Genomic DNA, 22,046 nt, shown 5'->3' on the forward strand with positions numbered 1-22,046 from the left:
GGAATTTGTTATCTGCGCTCAGGGTCAGGGATTGGGGGGTATTAGAACCAATCTCACCAGAGATGCATAATGCAGTCTGCATGGAAGATAATATAATATCAAGGACAGATCATTGAAAATAAAGTAGATTCACAACATGTAGATGAGGGCCAAAAAGCATTTCATATTTCACTACTAAAGTGTGAACTTTTTACAGGATGTTAACCTTTTACAGGATGTTATATAATGTTAAAGCCCTGAGACTGAAATTTGTCAAAAGTCTACCCATATGGTATGTTGTTAGTGCTGCTGCTGAATTAGTACAAAGTCTTAAGGTCAAAACCAGTGCCAATGCACTATCTGTGTGTAGTTTACACATTTTCTCTAATATTCCCAAAGATGTCTATGTCAGGTTAACTACAAAATTTGAAATATGACCAGTGGAAATGTGCGTGTGAGTGGGCCCTTGCAATGGAATGCTGCCTCTTTAGTTGCTGTCAATTTAGTGTCTTTAGTTAACAAAAGCCACTCTGACACAACAAAAGAAGACATTTACCGTTGTCCTCAAAATATATGCTAATTATGCTATTAGCTCAAAAAATAATGAAAGACAAAACACATAGTACACATTGTCTAATGTTTCTGTAAAGTTATATTGGAAAATTCTTAGTTTAATTCAAAATCTAAAAGATTTCCAATCTCTCTTCAAAATTTTCCCACCATGCCAAAAACAGTGCAGTCAATGCTAAGCATGATTGAAACTATTAATGTCTCCTGCATGTTTCTCCTTCTTTTCAATAATTACCAAGACTGTGTTAAACATAAAATGCTCAAAAACATTTTACTGTTATAAACTGTATATAATATGAATTTTTGCCACATTTACCCAGTCAGCAGTACAGAAGTTAACAGCTTCAGCAAAATTGTAACCTTGGTTGAATCCACTGTGGTAGGCTCGAGGAAAAGTTACTACAAACTCTCCTGCACATTGATTTGTCCTGAACACCTGCAACATAAGAATGAAACAAACAAAATAACAGGATTTTGTATTGATGTGTATCTCTGCTAAGTTGTCTTTTGTTAAAAGAAAATAATTAGGGAATGGTGACAGTATCAAAAATGTTATAATGGGTGGGCTGTGCCTTTCTAGTCCAGCATGTTTAAGGACAGGTTTAAATTTGCAGAAAATAAACTGTAAAAGTTCCTCCACATTATGTACATCCTCACAATATAGTTTTAAATGTAAGAGGGCATGCTCAAAGGAGTCCCCCTTGTTTCCATAATCTCCAAGTCTTTAGAGGATTTTACTTTGTATTAATTATTTATGACCTTAATCTAGTGAAAGCAGATATTTCAAAATCTAAAAATTGTTTCCCAAAAATCATTTACACTTTCAACAGCAACATAACTGTTGGATAAAAAATATTAAAATCACATATTGTCTAATATTTAAAATAGATCATCAGAAGAAAAACACTTGTAAAACAAATAATGAATAGATGGGTGCAGCCAAGAATACTATAATAACAAAACCAAAATACACCTTGTGTCCATGCACCTTTACATACAAGCATAGCACACTTAAACACATTGTATGTTTTATTTTGCCCAAACACAAACAAGAATATATCACATAGATTACTGGGCAGTATTGTAGTACTAGGGTGTTGTACTGTGTTAGCCATTATGAATGTAGTGAAAAGTCAAGCAAAATGACACCTTCTGCAGATTATAATATGCAGGCTTTTGAGGTAACTCGGGCCCCTTCTTCAGGCAAGATGTAATCAGCAGTATTGTAAAATTAGCCACTAGTAAGTAGGCTGACTGGAAGAAGATAAAAGATTTGATTTATTGATCATGATATACTAAATTTATGTTTTGGTTTTCATAAATGATATTTTTATTTTAAAGTGCTAAAATTCAAAATAAGTCGTTTGCAGCTGACAGCAGTTAAAAAATGCCTAATAAGGGAACAAATGTATGGACACAATTGCCTTACAAATGGCTTCCACCAGTGAATAATTAAGATTCCTGCCACAATAGCTAAGGCATCATTTTTTGTGTTTTGATCTGAAAAACAGCTTTGTAAATGAAGAATAACACATTTAAAATAAGTAACAGATACAGCAATACAAATACATACATTAAGAAAAGCGTACAAAAAATATCTGCATTTATGGATGAGCACTGTTGTTTCAATTATCAAAAATTGGAAGCTAAACCAACCAAATGCTAGCTTGAAGTGGTCATTATTCAAATATCTGTGCAAACAAGAAGAAGCTACAGAGAAGCTAAAAATTACTTTGAAGGAATTACAGTGGTCATAATCAAAACTGGAGTAAAGGTACTCCCAGTCTTTCATATCAAGAGTTCTGCATGAGGTTTAGAAGACAGCAGAATTAGTGTCACAATGTCAAGAATGTCACCTAGAATTAATGTCACAAACAAACGATACTTTGGTACTGATTCAGAATGAACATTCCAAAATGTAACTGTCCCAGCTTTTCTATAGTATCGGTATTACCAAGAAAGTCAGTACTGCAAAACAGAGTAAAAATTACATATAAAAATGTCTCACAGTGCTGATGATACAGCACATCATCACATGTCAAAAAAAAAAAAAAACAGCAGAGGTAATGACTGGATAGGAATTTTGTATTTGTGCAAGAATCGTACTTGTCACTTGACAGTTATTACCATAATCATCCCATTATGGAATTCATTCAGAAACAGGTTTGTGCCTGCTTTGAGAGTGAAATAACTTTACTGATCAAATGAGGTATAATTGTTTAACTTCTATTTCATTTGTAAGAGGAGATGAAAAAATATCAAGATTATTTGCATTCAACAGAGTCCTACACAGCTCTGATAAGTGAATGTAGGCTCTGCATTCATTCTCTGATTTTAATGAGCATTTTTACTGATGTCCATTAGTCCAAGCATCTGCTCATTTTCTAACTGGTGTATACAGTTCAGGGTTGTGCTGGGGTGCGACTCACATGAATCACAGTTACATGTACAGGACTATGGAATGTGGGAGGACTGCCAGCGCAAACAACAGTTGTAACAAGTAAACATCAAAGGCATGATTCAGACTAAGTGGCTATTTGGCTTGTTTATACTGGCGATGACATGAGCAACTATTTGTGTTAATACAAAAACAAAATTTATTTAGTATTTCAATGCTTCAAAGGACAAAGCACATCTTTCTATTCAATACGACATGTACTGTGTTAACAGAGATGTGTAATCGCCAAAACACACAGCTAGCAGGACAAGCAAAACAGCGTACTTCATTGCTAAATATGAATCTGCAAACACTGAATTTTTGTCATTCATTGGCATTTGAAGACAAACTACCATTCATTAGTATAACCCGTAAATGAAAGCACACATGACATATACTTGGATGGTACATTTAATAATGTAATGCTGCATCACAATTATAAATTATATGGGTACCGGTAATGATGGCCCAACTAATTTTCAAATTCAAGATTTGTACACAAGTATAAAAAATAACGTCTGACCACTCACACAATAAGCCGTGAAAACAGCAAAACAAAGGCTATTTAACAGGAGTTCGTAAATAAAGGATTAATGTAAAATTGACACAATTTTACACAGGAAGCTTTAAAATTGAGACAAATGTTTAAAAAAAAAAAAAAAAAAAAAAAAAGGAGGGACCGATTTGGTTAATCAAAGCACTAAGAGTTTCTGATATTTGAAATTTTAACTAATTTGACTAAAACATTAAAAATTACCCTTTAGTATTATTTTTAACCAGCTAATTATTCAAATATTAATCTTAAAATAGGAAATATTATAAACCTAATCAATTGGTTCACTGATAAACTAGACTTTAAACATATGCTGTTACAAAAAACGCTTTGAAGAGTTAGTTTAAATGGAAATATCTGGAATTATCTTGAATTTCACTAATTCAACAGTACATATATAATAATGTTTGAATTTTGATATTAATTATGGATTTTAAGCAGTAGTTTTCAGTTACTGGACAGAAAATATCAGAATAAATTTAGAATGTGCACATGCTAATGTAAATGGTAATTTCTATCCTTCTTTATAAGCCCTATGCTGAAAACCCCCCAACATTATAAACTCCCCATTTGATGTTACACTGTGGGGATTCTCATCCTCTTTCATACAGTAAAGTTCAAGCCTTGAACTGTACATTGTTATTTCTGAATGCTAATACTAGTTTATTTAAGTGATAGCTGGGTAACTACTTGATGGATATACCAGCATTTTAAAGCTGTAGTTACTGTCAGTATTTATATAATTTATACCTTATTATAGAACAACACACAATACTGTTTACTTCAATAAATTAAGGTACTTCAATAAAAAGCCACTGAATGGGATGTCTGTTTTTGCTGTGGTATCTAGTATCATTACTTTTGACTGGTATTGGTATCATTACTTTTGACTGGTATTGGTATCAAATATAAAAATTCTGGTATTGTGACATCCCTAGTCCCAAATACTTTCATGATGGAATATTATAAAAGAAACATCTGAAGAATAGGTCAGGATCTTTCCAACATGGGATGCCATAATAAAGGAAGGTTGGAGGACATGAAAAAAGCTGTTGCTAGTCCTCCAGACAAATAGGCAGCAGCAGAGTAACCTCACTCTGAGATTCAGATTACAGCAGAGTTGCCTAGAAATTGTAATATGCACAGGCAATCTAGTCGGAAAAGAAAAAAAGGAGCTGCTAAATTAAGCGCCCAAGGTTTTTTTAAGGGTTTCCAAGAAGTACCCTGGGTCTAGGTTTAAAAGAATCTCCACAACTGCTACCATGGGTTTGTAAATTTGGGAATGAAGTACAAGGGCTCATATTAAGTAGTAGAAAAAGAGGAAGAGTAGGCAAGCCTTAGAAAAAGAAGGCAGAAAGTCAAAAACCGGTTTGTGAAACATGCTGGGGGGTTTGGAACCTGTTAGTTCTACTTTATTCTGCGTAATGAGGCCCATGCAACTTAAACCAATGTCACACTGGACAACTTTTTGTCATAGGGAATGTTGGATTTGTTGATCGCAGTACTGATCTCACTTCACCGTGTCAAATTACATGACTGAAAATCTCAGTCCATGTCACATTTACAGACTGTGAACCGATCTTTTAGTGCAGTCGTGCTTGCCCCTTTTTCTGACAGAAAATAGCATGTTCCTTGACAAAGTAGGCACTGTACGAAAGATTAACAACTATAATAATAATACATTGTATTTATATAGCGCCTTTATAATATAATAAAGAACGGCAGGGTATACAGTATATAGTGAGTTCAGCAGTCAATCACTGCCCTTTATTTCTTTTTTCCAATCTGTTACAGTATATAAATTATAAGACAATAGACAGACAAGCTTCTCTTGTGTGTGTGAGGTCCACCGCCCAAGTGCTACCTGACTGAGGTGGCACTATACAAATGGTTAATAGCTGTGGTGCATTCAGCCACAGTCTTGGACCATTTCCTTTTTTCCATTCTATTTTAGTATATAAAATTCGAGACAACAGACATGAAAACATAAACCTGTTTGATTTTATCTTAGACAGTTGTAGACTAGTTGGTCTCAGACATTGATGATCATTTTCAAAGGACTGTGATGCCAACTGCCTTCGACTAGCTAAGATTATTTAATGAAGTCTATGACTGAAAATCACTAGTACTAGGGTGTTGTACCATGTTAGCCATTATGAATGTAGACAAAAGCCAAGCAAAATGACACCTTTTAAAGGCTAACTAAAAAGATTACAATATGCAAGCTTTTGAGGCAATTCAGGCCCCTTCTTCAGGCAAGATGTAATGCATATTGTAATCTTTTTAGTTAGCCAATAAAAGGTGTCATTTTGCTTGGCTTTTCTCTACACTGAAAAAGTTGTCTAATGTGACAGTCTTCTGTGTGTGTATTTTTTATTACCCAAGTTATTGCTTCACCTTAATATCTCAACTGTTATCCTTTATTCTTGTTAATAAAATAATAATAATTAATTAATTTTTGGAAGGTGGTTATGCTGGGTGCAAGTGGCCCTGTCTAGACAAAAAAGGGTAACACAAAAAAAGCCATTATTTGAAAAGAAAAGTGAAAGCATAACCGCAAATTGCCAAACATAACAGAAACACCCTTGAAATTTTAGAAAAGGTTCTGTGATCAAATGAGTCTAAGAAAGACTTGCTGTACAAACGCATACCCTGCCCACACCTCAGAAAACATCATAAATAAAGAGAGGTATGATCGCAATAGTAGTGTACTATTGGGCTGCTATACATCAGCAGTAATTAGTTAGCTGAATAAAACAAAAGGAATTATGAATGGAGAAAATACAAGCAAATACTGGAATATTACCTGTTTCATTCTGCCACACAACTAAAGTTTGGGTGAAAGTTTATCCCTTACCATGACGATCCCAAACACAACGGCAATGTAACCTGGAGTGCCTTGAGGATAAATAGGTAAATATCCTATGATGACCGAATTAAAACCCTGATATCAATCTGATAGAGAATCTGTGGCACTGTTTCAAACTTGTGGTGCACGAGAGTCACCTTAGAAACAAATACTTTGGAACAAATCTGTCTGGAAAGATGCCCCAAAAATAATTTGTACAAAGTTGCCACATACTTTGCACAAAAGACTTAAAGCTTATACTACTACAAAAGTATGGAGATTGAATACTTACGCTAACAGCGTACTTTCTTTTTTTCTAGCAACAAACATTGTCAGTTTGAAGACTAACTTAGATTTGCAGGCAGGGTTTCTCGAGAAACCATACACTCTCTGTGGTACACCTCATGAATCTCTGTGCTCAACCTCTAGAATAGCTGAAGCTTCAACTCTACTGTGCACAAGATAATATTCTTAAACTTGCTTGATCAAATTCATAGTCACAGATAGCCGGAGAATAGCTGAAATATGTAAAAGAAGTAAGATCATGTAACCCTGTTTTAACACAGATGCAAGTAACCAAATAATTTATACGAATTACTGCAGTACTTGAAAGAATATTACACTGTAATGTAGTGTAAAAGCTTCCATTTAAATTTGTTAGTTTTTTTGAGCTTTTAGACCTCACCCAAAATGGAAGTAGAGGAGTGTCTTTGTGTGCCTACTTCATTAAACAGAAGATATTTTATACATAGCTTTTTTGATAAACTGCAAATGTAGTAAAAATCATTTAAGTCATGCTTATACTTGAAATGTAAAATTGTTCTAAGTTTTTTTTTTTGTCATTTAAAACTTACAGGTACTCCATGCTCCATGAGGATGTTAGGATTCATGATGGTCACTAACTGGTGTAAGAGGTCTGGTTGAGAATCAAACAACTCTGGGGCTAACTTTTTCATTACAGACTCCAGTTTCTCAGCTGCATACGCTGGAACACCGTACCATGTTTTTGGCTCTCCCCTTAAACAAAATGAGATAATTATAACATATGATTACAGGAAAGCAGGTCATTGAACAATAATAAATTTTATGAAGTGTGTAAAAAGTACATGAAATATTCCCCTTTAACCACTGGGACAACTGTTTAGGAAGAAGAATCAGAAAGCATACCAGTGAAGATAGTTGATTGAGTAGCTCCAGTGATCCTCTATATGCCAGCAGAATGATGAGAAACACATTCCCACATACAGCCAAGGTACTTTCATCCCCGATATATCCACATTAATATGCGCCAAAACAGACTGCTCTAAAACTGGCATATTGTTCAAATTCCAGCCAGAATTTGCATACTCCTAAGGAAAAAAAAGGTTTAATATTAGATACAGTAATACATACAGTATTAATTAAGCTTTTTAAGTAATGCAATAAACAGAATATTGTTAATAATAAACTGAGCAGTTAATATAATAATTATCAGGACTATATAATATAAATGCATTCTTTTTCTCTCATAACGTAAAGATAAACTAAATGATTTTATAGTACTTTTTATACATTCAGCTTTGCAAATTGCATTATTGTTATAAAATTGAAAAATAACATGCCCTGGCTAAAATTAAGGTTGTATTCTTTGCTATAATTCTGAATCATTTTATTTATTAATTCAGAAATAAGTTACTTTATTGTCACGTACCAGAAGATGTTTTGTAACTGCTGTTAAGTGTAAGAGAAGAAAGAAAAATGAGTAGGACTAGATTTTGGCAAATAAAAAGTGAGAATACAATACAGAAAACATCACAAGAACATACCTCTTCATCTGGAAGTAGCTTTCTTTTGCCATCTCTCACTGGGAATGCACTTCCAACATCTTTAGAGCTGATGTCTGCTCCATACTCTACTATAACATCCTCCTCAATACTGCTAACCAAACGCCAAAACTCTTTCTCCACCAACTCAGTTGGTACCATCTAAAAATTAAAAATCAAGAAAAAATATTTTCCTAACTGTAGTAAAAAAGAAACTAAAATAGTCATGAAAAAAATGCATACAAATACATACAACAAACACTGTACTTGTACACTGGCTAACAGGAAGCAAACTGTGGTACTAACTGCCGAGTACAGAATCTTCAACACCACCCATGCACTTTTAAGAATGATTCATTTACTAGACAGCACCTCATAAATAATGGGGAACTTTCAGTAGTATATGTATTGAGAAAGAGCGAAAAAAAGAACATGACCAAAAACATTCTACTGTCAGAACTGAACGTACCTGAATTATTTTAAGACTCAGGAATTTCTTTTGCTTAATAATACAGGTTTACAAGTATAAAACTGAACTCTTTTTCTCAACCCAAAATCAATTACTGAAAGTGGTTTACAATTTCCAGAACAGTGGAATTTTATTAACTTCCCACTCTTGTTGCACTTTTAACTAACCATTTTCTAAACCAAGCTGTAACTTTGCGACTTGTAAAAAGGATCTGCAGAAAAGCAGAAGTAAACTAAACAAGTGGTACAAGTCCCCTCAATAAGATCAAATGACAAGCACAAAGAAAATGCACAAAAACTTATATTCCAAATGCAAAAAGACGTTCATTAATGTCTAGTATACAATTTTTACTCCCCATGGGCTCACCACCTATGGGAGGGGCCAAGGAGGTCGGGTGCAGTGTGAGTTGGGTGGTGGCCGAAGGCGGGGACCTTGGCGGTCCGATCCTCGGTTACAGAAACTGGCTCTTGGGACGTGGAATGTCACCTCTCTGAAGGGGAAGGAGCCCGAGCTAGTGCGCGAGATTGAGAGATTCTGGCTACATATAGTCGGGCTCACCTCGACGCACAGCTTGGACTCTGGAACCAATCTCCTTGAGAGAGGCTGGACTCTCTACCACTCTGGAGTTGCCCCTGGTGAGAGGCTCTGAGCGGGTGTGGGCATATTTATTTCCCCACGACTTGGAGCCTGTACATTGGGGTTTACCCCGGTGGACGAGAGGGTAGCCTCCCTCCGCCTTCGGGTGGGGGGATGGGTCCTAACTGTTGTTTGTGCGTATGCACCGAACAGCAGTTCGGAGTACCCACCCTTTTTGGAGTCCCTGGAGGGTGTGCTAGAGGGCATACCTTCTGGGGACTCCCTCGTATTGCTGGGAGACTTCAATGCTCACGTGGGCAATGAAAGTGAGACCTGGAAGGGCGTGATTGGGAGGAATGGCCCCCCCGATCTGAACCCGAGTGGTGTTTTGTTATTGGACTTCTGTGCTCGTCACGGATTGTCCATAACGAACACCATGTTCAAGCATAACGGTGTTCATATGTGCACTTGGCACCAGGACACCCTAGGCCTCAGTTCAATGATCGACTTTGTGGTCGTGTTGTCGGACTTGCGGCCACATGTCTTGGACACTCGGGTGAAGAGGGGGCGAAGCTGTCAACTGATCACCACCTGGTGGTGAGTTGGCTTCGATGGTGGGGGAGGATGCCAGTCAGGCCTGGTAGGCCCAAACGTGTTGTGAGGGTCTGCTGGGAATGTCTGGCAGAGCCCCGTGTCAGAAGTAGCTTCAACTACTTCTTCAGCTACTTCTTCAGAACTACTTCAACAGCTTCCCACCTCCGGCAGAACTTCGATCACGTCCCGAGAGAGGTGGGGGACACTGAGTCCGAATGGGCCATGTTCCGTGCCTCTATTGTTGAGGCGGCTGACCGGAGCTGTTGCCGTAAAGTGGTCGGTGCCTGTCATGGCGGCAATCCCCGAACCCGTTGGTGGACACCGGTGGTGAGGGATGCTGTCAAGATGAAGAAGGAGTCCTACCGGTACCTTTTGTCCTGTGGGACTCTGGAGGCAGCTAATAGGTACCGGCAGGCCAAGTGGAATGCAGCTTTGGTGGTTGCTGAGGCAAAAACTCTGGCATGGAAGGAGTTTGTGGAGGCCATCGAGAACGACTTTCGGACAGCTTCGAGGAGATTCTGGTCCACCGTCTCAGGAGGGGGAAGCAGTGCAGTGTCAACACTGTATATGGTGGGGATGGTGCGCTGCAGACCTTGTCTTGGGACGTTGTGGGTCGGTGGGTTGTGAGTACTTTGAAGACCTCCTCAATCCCACTAACATGCCTTCCAATGAGGAAGCAGAGCCTGGGGACTCAGAGGTAGGCTCCCCCATCTCTAGGACTGAGGTCACCGAGGTGGTCAAAAAACTCCTTGGTGGCAGGGCCCTGGGGGTGGTTGAGATACGCCCGGAGTTCCTCAAGGCTCTGGATGTTGTAGGGCTGTCTTGGTGGACACGTCTCTGCAACATCGCATGGATATCAGGGACAGTGCCTCTGGATTGGCAGACCAGGGTGGTGGTCCCCCTCTTTAAGAAGGGGGACCGGAGGGTGTGTTCCAACTACAGAGGGATCACACTCCTCAGCCTCCCTGGAAAAGTCTATTCGGGGGTTCTGGAGAGGAGGGTCCGTCGGATAGTCGAACCTCGGATTCAGGAGGAACAGTGTGGTTTTCGTCCTGGTCGCGGAACAGTGGACCAGCTCTACACCCTTAGCAGTCCTGGAGGGTGCATAGGAGTTCGCCCAACCAGTCTACATGTGTTTTGTGGACTTGGAAAAGGCGTTCGACCGTGTCCCTCGGGGAATCCTGTGGGGGGTGCTCCAGGAGTATGGGGTACCAGATCCCTTGATAAGGGCTGTTCAGTCCCTGTACAACCGGTGTCAGAGCTTGGTCCGCATTGCCGGCAGTAAGTCGAACCCGTTTCCAGTGAGAGTTGGACTCCGCCAGGACTGCCCTTTGTCACCGATTCTATTCGTAACTTTTATGGACAGAATTTCTAGGCGCAGCCAGGGTGTTGAGGGGGTCCAGTTTGGTGGACTCAGGATTGGGTCACTGCTTTTTGCAGATGATGTTGTCCTGTTTGCTTCATCAGGCCGTGATCTTCAGCTCTCTCTGGATCGGTTCGCAGCTGAGTGTGAAGTGGCTGGGATGGGAATCGGCACCTCCAAATCCGAGACCATGGTCCTCAGCCAGAAAAGGGTGGAGTGCTCTCTCAGGTTTTGGGAGCGAGATCCTGCCTCAAGTGGAGGAGTTCAAGTATCTCAGGGTCTTGTTCACGAGTGAGGGAAGAATGGAACGTGAGATCGACAGGCGGATCAGTGCGGCAACTGCAGTGATGCAGGCTCTGCATCGGTCTGTCGTGGTGAAAAAGGAGCTGAGCCGTAAGGCAAAGCTCTCAATTTACCAGTCGATCTATGTTCCTACCCTCACCTATGGTCATGAACTATGGGTAGTGACCGAAAGAATGAGATCGAATGCAAGCAGCTGAAATGAGTTTCCGCAGGGTGTCTGGGCTCTCCCTTAAAGATAGGGTGAGAAGCTCAGTCATCCGGGAGGAGTCAGATGAGGTGGCTCGGGCATCTGATCAGGATGCCTCCTGGACGCCTCCCTGGTGAGGTGTTCCGGGCACATCCAACCGGGAGGAGTCCCCGGGGAAGACCCAGGACACACTGGAGGGACTATGTCTCCCGGCTGGCCTGGGAACGCCTCGGGATTCTCCCGGAAGAGCTAGAAGAAGTGGCCGGGGAGAGGGAAGTCTGGGCATCTCTGCTCGAGCTGCTGCCCCCGCGACCCGACCTCGGATAAGCGGAAGAGGATGGATGGATGGATACAATTTTCACCGCCATTTACTCAGAATTACAAGCCCCATTGTACATATTACTGCAATTTTTCTTAAAACAAAGAAATCTGATGAAATGTAGTATAAAACAAATAATGAAACTGGATTAGTACCTGAATTATTTAAAATCACTTGAATATGCTATATAAATCATTTAATTTTAAACATGGGCTGTGATGAAAAACATACATATAGCCACAAATTGAATACATTAATACACAGGTTAAAATGCTGGGGACGCGTTATACACACATGTACAGGCATATTGAAGTAGTCAGACTTGAAGTTATCAGCCATTTCTCCAAAGCTCTGCAGTGTATACTCTCTCACGGCTTGTTCAAAACCAAAGGCTTCTCTTGGCTTGCTACATTCCTGCAAGTATAACCATACACAAATCATTTCTAGTTTTAAACTCAGACATTTTAGACTTTAATGCACAAATTTTCCCTTACAACTAAAACATGAGCATTACCATCATTAAAATAAAGTCACCCTTATTGTCTTATTACATTACTAGAAATCTTAAAATATTTAATTATTGGTAAATTCTAGTATTTAGCCATGAGTATGTTAAGAACCTAAGGTTACAATCCCCTAACTATATTTGGACTATATTCAAAGCTTGTATTGTTCCATTGCTCATATTCTAAACAAAAAAAATGTCAATTCTTACTTCAGCTACACATTTTGGGCAGCGCCAGTCTCCCTTTGGCACATCCTGGAGAGGAGGAATGAGACAGAAGGTGTGATAACTATCATCGCATCCATCGCAGAGAAGCAATCTGTCTTCTTCATCCCCACGTCCACATGCCAGACAAACATAAAGATCAATCTGCAATTTTCAGGTTGACAGATAAAAATAAATATGTCACACAGGCTTTTGTAATAAAGTGCAGATTTATAAGTGTCAAATTTTCAATCTAAATAAAATTATTTATCCTAACAGCTAATCCATCAATTTCTAAGCCAATCCCTTCATACTGCAGGACTGAATTGGAGCCAGAACCAGAAGTAGCAGGTGGGGGCATTTGCCTTACAAAATTTTGAACTGTATTTGAGACATTTTGAATAAATTTTAAGTTCATTAATACATCTAAATCTCAATCCTTTGCCATCCATCCCCAGGGGGGTACTCATTTTTAAAATTTTGTAGCTAACACTAAACATTATTCACATACATTGTATTATACTGTCATATTTCTTAACAAATGTGTAATATATAGATCGCTGTTCCTTAACTAAAAAACTAGCTAGATAATTCTTCAATTCCTTATACATAAGAAAGAAACCAGAATACACATTTTGTTACTCACAACTCTTCAGCTTACTTAGTGAACATTATAGTTAAGCATTGTTCAAGTCTAACATTTCTTTAAAAACATGGTATATATGCATTTTCCATACAAACCTATGCTGGCACTTTACATTGGTGGTTATGGGGCACAGAGGAAAAGATAAAAGCTTACCAAATATACCCATTTTCCCGCTTAGATACAGATTCCTTTTTAACTGAAAATTCCCTGCTTGCAGCATCAGACTACACAGTTTACAAATATCAGTAAAGAATGACATACAATGGATCAATGTCTGGGATTGCAACATTATCTGTATTTTTTTTTAAGTGTTACCAATTTCAACATGTATAATGTACAACCTGGAAAGCCATTTAGTAAAATGCATTAGGTGGCACGTTAAAAATATGTGAGAAACTGGCATATTAGAGAGTTTGCCTTCAGCTCAATTGATAAATTTTGTTGAAATTTAGCACAGGAATGCTACTGGAAGAAAACTTAAAAGGAAATTTTCATGTCAGTACTTTATTAAAGTGTTTCACTTGCAAATGCAGTTGTGATCTGCCACACTAATTAAACTCCAGCATTTATATTAGAGATGCCATAACCATACAAAAAATAATATTTGCCAATATTGCATTTTCATTTGTTTACCAAATGATGCACCTTCTTATTTCAAATATCAAAACTGAATGGTATACACGGATATTGTATGATGTCACATTCAAACTGAATCAAAAAAAAAAAAAAACAAACAAAAGTATAGGAAGATTCCAGGAAAATATTGCCTAAACAGGTTGAGGACAATCTGTCTGTAGGAATATGGCTGTGTGTGTGAATGAATACATACAATGTGTAGATCTGATAAAAATAAAAAATTGTTAAATACATGCATTGTAATATCACAGCAATCTTAAAAGTTCGACGTTTAATGAATTATGCCTCACTATGCAAGTCACAAATGTTGCTGTTTAACAAAACTCACAAAGCTGACTTCAAGGGTTTTCTTCTGTTGTTGCATCTTTACTATGAAAGGGGGTGATTTTGGACCACGCTGCTTCTTTGAAAGTACATCTTCTAGATATTTGGGGAAAAAAAAGCAAAAATACTAATTACATATTTGCACTAGTACTTAACAACTAAATATATATAATGAACAGTTATTAAACTAATTTGAAGCATTTCCCTTAGAAAATCATTGCCCATCTATGGAAATAGTTATTTGTCAAAGCAAACATAATGGTAACAGATGGAGCACAAAAGACCAAACAGGAAAATTCAGGCATCTACATTTAGCTGAAAACTCTGTTCAGGAAAAGAGCTACAGTTGGAGAACACAGCACTATAAAATAATTAACGAGCTAAACAATGTTTACACATACATATACACACACATTTTTATATATATATATATATATATATATATATATATATATATATATATATATATATATATATATATATATATATATATATATATATATATATATATATATATATATATACACACACACACACAAGGTTTATCAGTGTTGCAGGGTAAAAGTCATTAAGTGCAAAATTATTTGTACCATGATTAAATTTAGTAATAAAATGTTTTTTGTTATTTGTGCCACACGACGAATCGGGATTCGAACCCAGGCAGATAGTAGGTGGTGTTAGGTCCTAACTTTATTCCGGCATCCGGGATCGAACCACCGACCAAGGGTAGTGTGCACTCTACCACCTGAGTTGTATGGATCTTAGTTCCAAGGCAATAATAAACATAATGAAAGTTGTTTCTAGTTTAAGTCATGTATGAAAGTGTTACATGCCATAAAATGAACGACTTATCTTTATCAAAATAAAATTATGAATCATTAACACAATCAATGTATACTTAACGAATACGTAAACTATGTTTATTGAAGTATTTAAGTGGATATCCCTGGGTACACTACATTATTGATGTAAAGACCATCTTGATCCTCGTGGCAATCTTTTCAAACTAAGAGCTTGATCTTCTTTCTTGAAGTTTCTGGAGATAAGGCAACATACAGTGCTTCTTTGAAGTTGAGCTTGAATTTCAGACGCATTTGCTCGACTTTCTCGAGTTGGAATACGATCTTGTTGACGACTTGAATTTGCATCTTCCTCGTTTTCATGAAGTCTATTTTCTCGCAGTCTTTGTCGCTCTTGCTCTCTTCTTTCGACAATTTCACCTTCAGTTGCATTTAAACGATTCTCTCGTTGTCGTAAACGTTCTTGTTCTCTTCTCTCAACAATTTCAACTTGAGTTGCGTTTGACCGACTTTCTTGTTGTCGTTGCCGTTCATGTTCACGTCTTTCAGCAACTTCAATTTCAGTGGCAGTAGAACGTTTTTGTTGCAATCCCAGACGCTCAATTTCGTGAACTAATTGTGTTTGTTCTTCCGTGCGGTTGGTTCTGTAAGCTGCAACTTGTTGGCGTTCATTTTGTCTCTGCTGCGAGATTTGAACACAAATAACAAAAAACATTTTATTACTAAATTTAATCATGGTACAAATAATTTTGCACTTAATGACTTTTACCGTGCAACACTGATAAAAGTCGCCTGCAGCCCGTCCTTGATGGGCACGACTACCTTGTCGTACTGCACGTCGCTGTTTATTCCACAGCTTTTGTTCTTCAGTAAAAATTGGTTTTGGTTTCTTCGTTTTTGGCAATTCTTGAGGTGTAGTTTGAGCACTTGAAATATCCAAAATCTTATTTCTTTTTGCATTTTCGTCTTTTTCAGTCGAGTGACTTCCTTCAGCTTTTCTTTTAATCCAATTGATCACTCGCTTCCCAGTGCTTCGTTCAGCCAATCAAAACACTGATGTAAACGTACCAACCAACCAACCAACCAACCGACAGACATGCTGAAATATATATATATATATATATATATATATATATATATATATATATAGATATATATAGATATACATATATATATACTAGCAAAATACCCGCGCTTCGCAGCGGAGAAGTAGTGTGTTAAAGAGGTTATGAAAAAGTAAAGGAAACATTTTAAAAATAACGTAACATGATTTTCAATGTAATTGTGTTGTGATTGTTATGAGTGTTGCTGTCATATATATATATATATATATATATATATATATATATATATATATATATATATATAATATACACATACACATATACACATTATATATATATATATATAATATATGTGTATGTATGTATGTATGTGTATATATTATATATATATATATATATATATGACAGCAACACTCATAACAATGACAACACAATTACATTGACAATCATGTTACGTTATTTTTAAAATGTTTCCTTTACTTTTTCATAACCTCTTTAACACACTACTTCTCCGCTGCGAAGCGCGGGTATTTTGATAGTATATATATATATATATATATACATATATACACACACATACACATATATTATATATATACACACATATATATGTATACACACACATATATATATATATATATATATATATATATATATACACATACATACATACATACATATACACACATACATGCAGTTTCAATAACATAGAAATCAATATAAACAACATTAACATCATTATCATATGAGAATATGAAGTAATATATAAGAAGCACATTTCATATAAATATAAAATATTAAACAGTAAAATCTTCTTCTGTAATTTGCTACCGTGGCTATTCGTTTGTCTGTCCAGGATTTTAAATCACCTGTAGCTCGCAAACCGTTTCACCTATTGACTTGAAATCTGGTACACATATAGTACGTCACGTCTACTATCCGCTTTATGGGTGATGATTGTATTATTCTTTTTATCTTTATTTTAGTTTATTGTAGAATCAACTCCTATCTGCGCACACCAGGGCGGCCGTGGGCGGATGCGTATGGTGTATTCACTCCACGTTATCGTGCATTGCGCTGTCACTGGTATTTTGATAAAAGAATCTGAACAACATATAAGAAGCATATAAATTATTAAACAGTAAAACATTAACATTTAAGAAGTAAAGTTACATTAAGTACTACTGCAGTGCCTTTGGGTATACCTCATTTTTTGTTTGCCCATTACATGCTTAAATGTATACATTTTTTGGTGTACCTACCCGAGAACACGTGACATATAACCGAGCGTGGGAGAAGCATGGATTTTAAACACGCGTTGAGTTCATCTGCTGGTCTCCCTCGTGGAATAACTGGTAATGTTTGACTAAAATCTACAGCGAGAAAAACGACATTACCTCCTATTTTTTTTTTTTACGATCTCTGAGATCTTGCTTTTTTCGGTTCAAGGCTTCATAAGCTCTTTTATGTTCTATGGTGTACTTATCCCAAACCATCATCTTTGAATGTTGCAAGACTTTCGCCTTGTATGTAGATCGGGGTAATTACATTCATTGCATTCCTAGTCTGAATCACAATCTGATTGTATGGGTGGTTACTTGGCACTGTAGGGTTGCCACCCATCCTTTAAAATACGGAATCGTCCCGTATTTGAGAATGAAATTGCGCGTCCCGTTTTGAATCAATACGGGACGGGATTTGTCCCGTATTTTTTTTATCATTTTTTTAAAGCAGCGTCTCATGCAAATCATCCCACACGAAATTTTATGAAGATGCCTCCTTTCCTACTTTTGATTGGGTAATACTTTATGTCAACGTTAGTTTGATTGGTCTTTTTAACTGTCCAGTGAGGAGGGCGGGTCTTTTAAGTAGAGTCTGCAAAGTGTTGGCACTGGGATGTGGCACCCGCTGCAGTATGCGCCCCTTATTTTTTTGTATTAAAAGTGGTAACCCTACCTGGCAGGTAACACTTATGTTTGGTCATGAAGTCGTCTAAAATCCGCCACGTGCCCTCTTTTAATTGCGAGAAGCAGATATATATAGCCAAATTCTCGCGCTTCGTTGCGGCAAAGTGCTGGTTTTAATTTTTTAAGAAGAAAAGAAAACCTTTTTAAACGGATCGAAAATATACCAATAACAATTTGTTAAGGATCTGTTTTTTTGTGAACCTTGCTTTTCACAGCTGTCGCGCTACGGCGTGTGTTTCGTTTATTTGACAGTATGTAGATCGTGGTAATTACATTCATGGCATTCGTTTTCTGAATCACAACCTGACTGTATGGGTGGTTACCTGCCAGGTTACGCTTGTGGTTGGTCGGGAAGTCGCCTTACATCCGCCACGTGCCCTCTTTCTGTTCCCAGAAGCTGATCATAGAATAGTTTTAATAGGTTACTTTCAAATAATGCAAAGAGTATGCGACACGTGTTTCTCCCTAATTCTGGGCTCATCAGGCATACACACTCACTGCATCCCCTCTCGGGAATCGAATCTCTATCATCAGCGCCAGAGTTGAAGCCCCTAACGTTGCGGTCAGCAAGTCGGCTAACATCCGCCATGTGCCGTCTTTCAGTTGCGAGAAGCAGATCATAGAATGGTTGAAACTGTTGCCCCTAACGTTGCGCTACGGCGTGTGGTTCGTTTATACCTCGTGTCTTCTCATTAAACTTTTATCTCGTGAATATGTTATTGCAATCCGCAACGGGAGCGTTTCAATAAACTTAATTTAAACTTACGTTTTACACGGTGCTTTGTTTCCCTTATGAAGATGCTTGTATGCTTCACTCGCTCGCTTCTTATTGTTTCGCTCCCTTCTCAATTGTTTAATGAATTTTTTGTTCTTCGCTGTTTGCGGCTCTTCCTTTATTTCTCCCTACTGCGTTCACAGTCTTTTCACGTGATTACGTGGGAGGCGTGATGATGTGACACTCAACTCCGCCTCCCACGGCCATCGAGCTGCCGTCCATTACAGTATATTGTCAAAAAAGAGGTTCCAGTTATGACCATTACGCGTTGAATTTCGAAATGAAACCTGCCTAACTTTTGTAAGTAAGCTGTAAGGAATCAGCCTGCCAAATTTTAGCCTTCCACCTACACGGGAAGTTGGACAATTGGTGATGAGTGAGTCAGTGAGTAAGTCAGTCAGTCAGTCAGTGAGGGCTTTGCCTTTTATTAATTAGTATAGATATATATATATTGTCACACGTGTGAATGGGAGGCAGCTGAAGGGCTTGAAGAATAATGGTAACACATCTGCCCAGGGGGTGGCGGGGTGCACTAACGCTCTTTCTAAGTTCTCTGCAGACCTTTCCCGGGAAATCCCACCAGGAGCCACTGCCTCGACTCAGGACACGCCACTTCTGGTCCCAACCCCAAGGACGACATCACTTCCGTTCCTGGCCCCGAGGACGACATAATTTCCGGTCCCAGCCCCGAGGACGACATCACTTCCTCCCAGACTTCCTATAAAGCCTCACTCCCTTCCTCTGGAATTCAGTTCTGTTTTGGACTCTGTCTTGTAAACTTTACTTGCTACCAACCTTTTTACTTTTTTGCAGCCTGGAACACATTATACAGGTGGCCGCCCCAAACCTTTACAATGTCTTGGGTCTCTTCTTGTCACAGTGGCGTAGTCGGCAGGATGATGTCCCTGAAGAAACTGGGACAGGACCCTAAAACAACCCAGGTGAGAAAGTACCGGGGCCGAGTTTCTGGGCGGGGAGTGCGTCGGGGGTTCAGGAAAGACCCGGTGCAAGCTCCGCTCCACAAGGGCAAACCCGGGCTGAAGCCCTATCTGGTGGAGAGTGTAGAAGGGACCCACAGGCGTGGGCTGGTTTCTGGGGAGGACGCAAAAGGGGCTCATTATGCTGTCCTGGGTGGGAGAGCTGAGCCGCCCATCGGGACCAAGGTCCCTGATAAGGATGGGCTTTCCCTGGGCCAGCAGGTGAAGGGACTACAATACTGGGAGTTCAATCCAAAGAGGTCACTCCCTGAGCAAGCTATGGCTGTCTGGGAGCAGGAGGGTCTGTTGCTACGGCCATTTGATTTGACCCCATTACAAATTGTGCAGCAGGTTGCCTGTTTATAGCTGCTGCAGTATTTACCCCAGGACTTTACACCCAGCCGGCCTGGGATGACTTCCACTCCATGGAGGAGCTTATATGGCTCATAAAGGTTCCAGGGCCAGCCTCTAAACCTGGGGGGGCAGAACGGCCCTTTAGTGGAATTCATGGGAGCTACGTCCCACTCGCACAATCTGGAGCCTGTTCTGAAGTCCTTGGACTGCCTAGTGTGCGACCTGTCTAGGAACGAGGCAGACTGCAGGGGGATGCGGGGATGTTGTTTGTGTATCCTCTGGCGGACACTCATACCGGGGAGGTACTCATTAATGGGTATAAAGTGACGGCCTTGTTTGATTCTGGCAGCAACGTGTCTGTCGTTGTTCGCTGTTATGATTTACCGCGACAGTGGATTAAAAGAAAGACCAGTCTTCTGTGTATACACGGAGACGTCTGCGTGTATAAATCGGCCCTGTGTTGTATTTGTCTGGGAGGAACCCTTAAAAGACTCACCGTGGCGGTTTTTCCCAATCCACCTTTTCCGGTAATCCTACGGCGGGACTGGTCTGAAAGTAAATGCGGTAGACTATTGAGTATTCCCGGACAAGCTTTGGACCTAGTGGTAGATGAGAAAGACTCGTCCCAAGCTGCCTCCATGCCGTGTAAACAGCCGGCAGAGAGTGAGACGGAGAGCCAAGAGGGTGACATAGAAACTCCTGGACCGTCGAGGGCCGCTACATCATCTACCAGCGCCCTGGCAGCTTGGAAGGAATCTCCGCCCCTTGAGGTCAGACCGGACCCTCTGTCTGAGTTGCACTTTCAGTTTAAAGTGACGCCGGCTTCTTTCAGGAGACAACAATGGAATGCCGACTCTCTGAAACAAGCAAAGAATGCAGTGGTTCTCATCAACGGCCAACGCACGCATCATCCCATGCCACAGGGACCTCACTTCGTTATTGAAAATGACCTATTATATCGGGTCGTGGAGCATGAGGGGAAGGACCGGAAGTTGCTACTAATCCCGCGAACCTAAAGGTGGCAGGTCTTTGAGTTAGCGCACTCCCACCTTCTTGGAGGCCATCTCGGCTCCGACAAAACACTAGAGCGAATCAAGCTACGGTTTATCTGGCCTGGCCGGGGATTAAAGAGGAGGTTCGCCGTTTTTTCATTTCCTGTCCGGACTGTCAACTGTGGCAAATTCACAGGAGGGGCCGCGCTCTTCTTGTCCCCCTTCCCCTGATTGATGTTCCTTTTGACCGGATTGGAATCCATATAGTAGGACCCTTGGAACCCTCAGCCCAAGGACATAAATATATACTAATCCTTGTGGATTATGCGACCCGATACCCAGAGGCCGTTCCCTTGCGCTCGGCTACATCTAAAGCAATTGCCCGGGAACTAGTAGTGTCTTTGCACGAGCTGGCATCCCTAGAGAAGTCCTAACGGACCAAGGGACGGCTTTTATCTCGGAAACGTTCAAGGAGACTGTCAAGTTACTGAAGATAAAGCATTTAAAAACCGCGGTGTATCATCCTCAAACCAATGAGTTAGTTGAGAGATTCAATCAGACTCTCAAGCAGATGCTTCGTAAGGTGGTCAGCGAGGATGGGAGGAATTGGGATCAACTCCTCCCCCTCGTTCTCTTTGCCTACCGGGAAGTCCCCTAAGCCTCTACGGGCTTCTCACCTTTTGAGCTGTTATACGGACGACAGCCCCGAGGTGTATTAGATATCTTAAAGGAGGGCTGGGAAGGAGAGGCTCTTCCCTCGACAAATATTCTAGAACTAGTCATTTAGTCCGTTACAATAACG

General features: G+C 39.5%; 1 protein-coding gene across 2 annotated transcripts in view; it reads right to left on the bottom strand.

The window, feature by feature from the left end:
• Positions 1 to 22,046, bottom strand: part of kdm5a (lysine (K)-specific demethylase 5A) — a 146,104-nt gene that overhangs the window by 54,146 nt on the left and 69,912 nt on the right. For both annotated transcript variants that reach the window (XM_051930694.1, XM_051930696.1), the window contains 7 exons: positions 14,320 to 14,411; positions 12,716 to 12,874; positions 12,295 to 12,414; positions 8,193 to 8,351; positions 7,555 to 7,736; positions 7,242 to 7,404; positions 866 to 985 (listed from right to left, as the gene is read on the bottom strand). In XM_051930694.1, the coding sequence (XP_051786654.1) occupies positions 866 to 985; positions 7,242 to 7,404; positions 7,555 to 7,736; positions 8,193 to 8,351; positions 12,295 to 12,414; positions 12,716 to 12,874; positions 14,320 to 14,411 (995 nt within the window). The remainder of the gene's footprint in view (positions 1 to 865; positions 986 to 7,241; positions 7,405 to 7,554; positions 7,737 to 8,192; positions 8,352 to 12,294; positions 12,415 to 12,715; positions 12,875 to 14,319; positions 14,412 to 22,046) is intronic.

Source organism: Erpetoichthys calabaricus, chromosome 1 (assembly GCF_900747795.2).
Source record: "Erpetoichthys calabaricus chromosome 1, fErpCal1.3, whole genome shotgun sequence".
NCBI classification, from domain to species: Eukaryota; Metazoa; Chordata; class Cladistia; order Polypteriformes; family Polypteridae; genus Erpetoichthys; species Erpetoichthys calabaricus.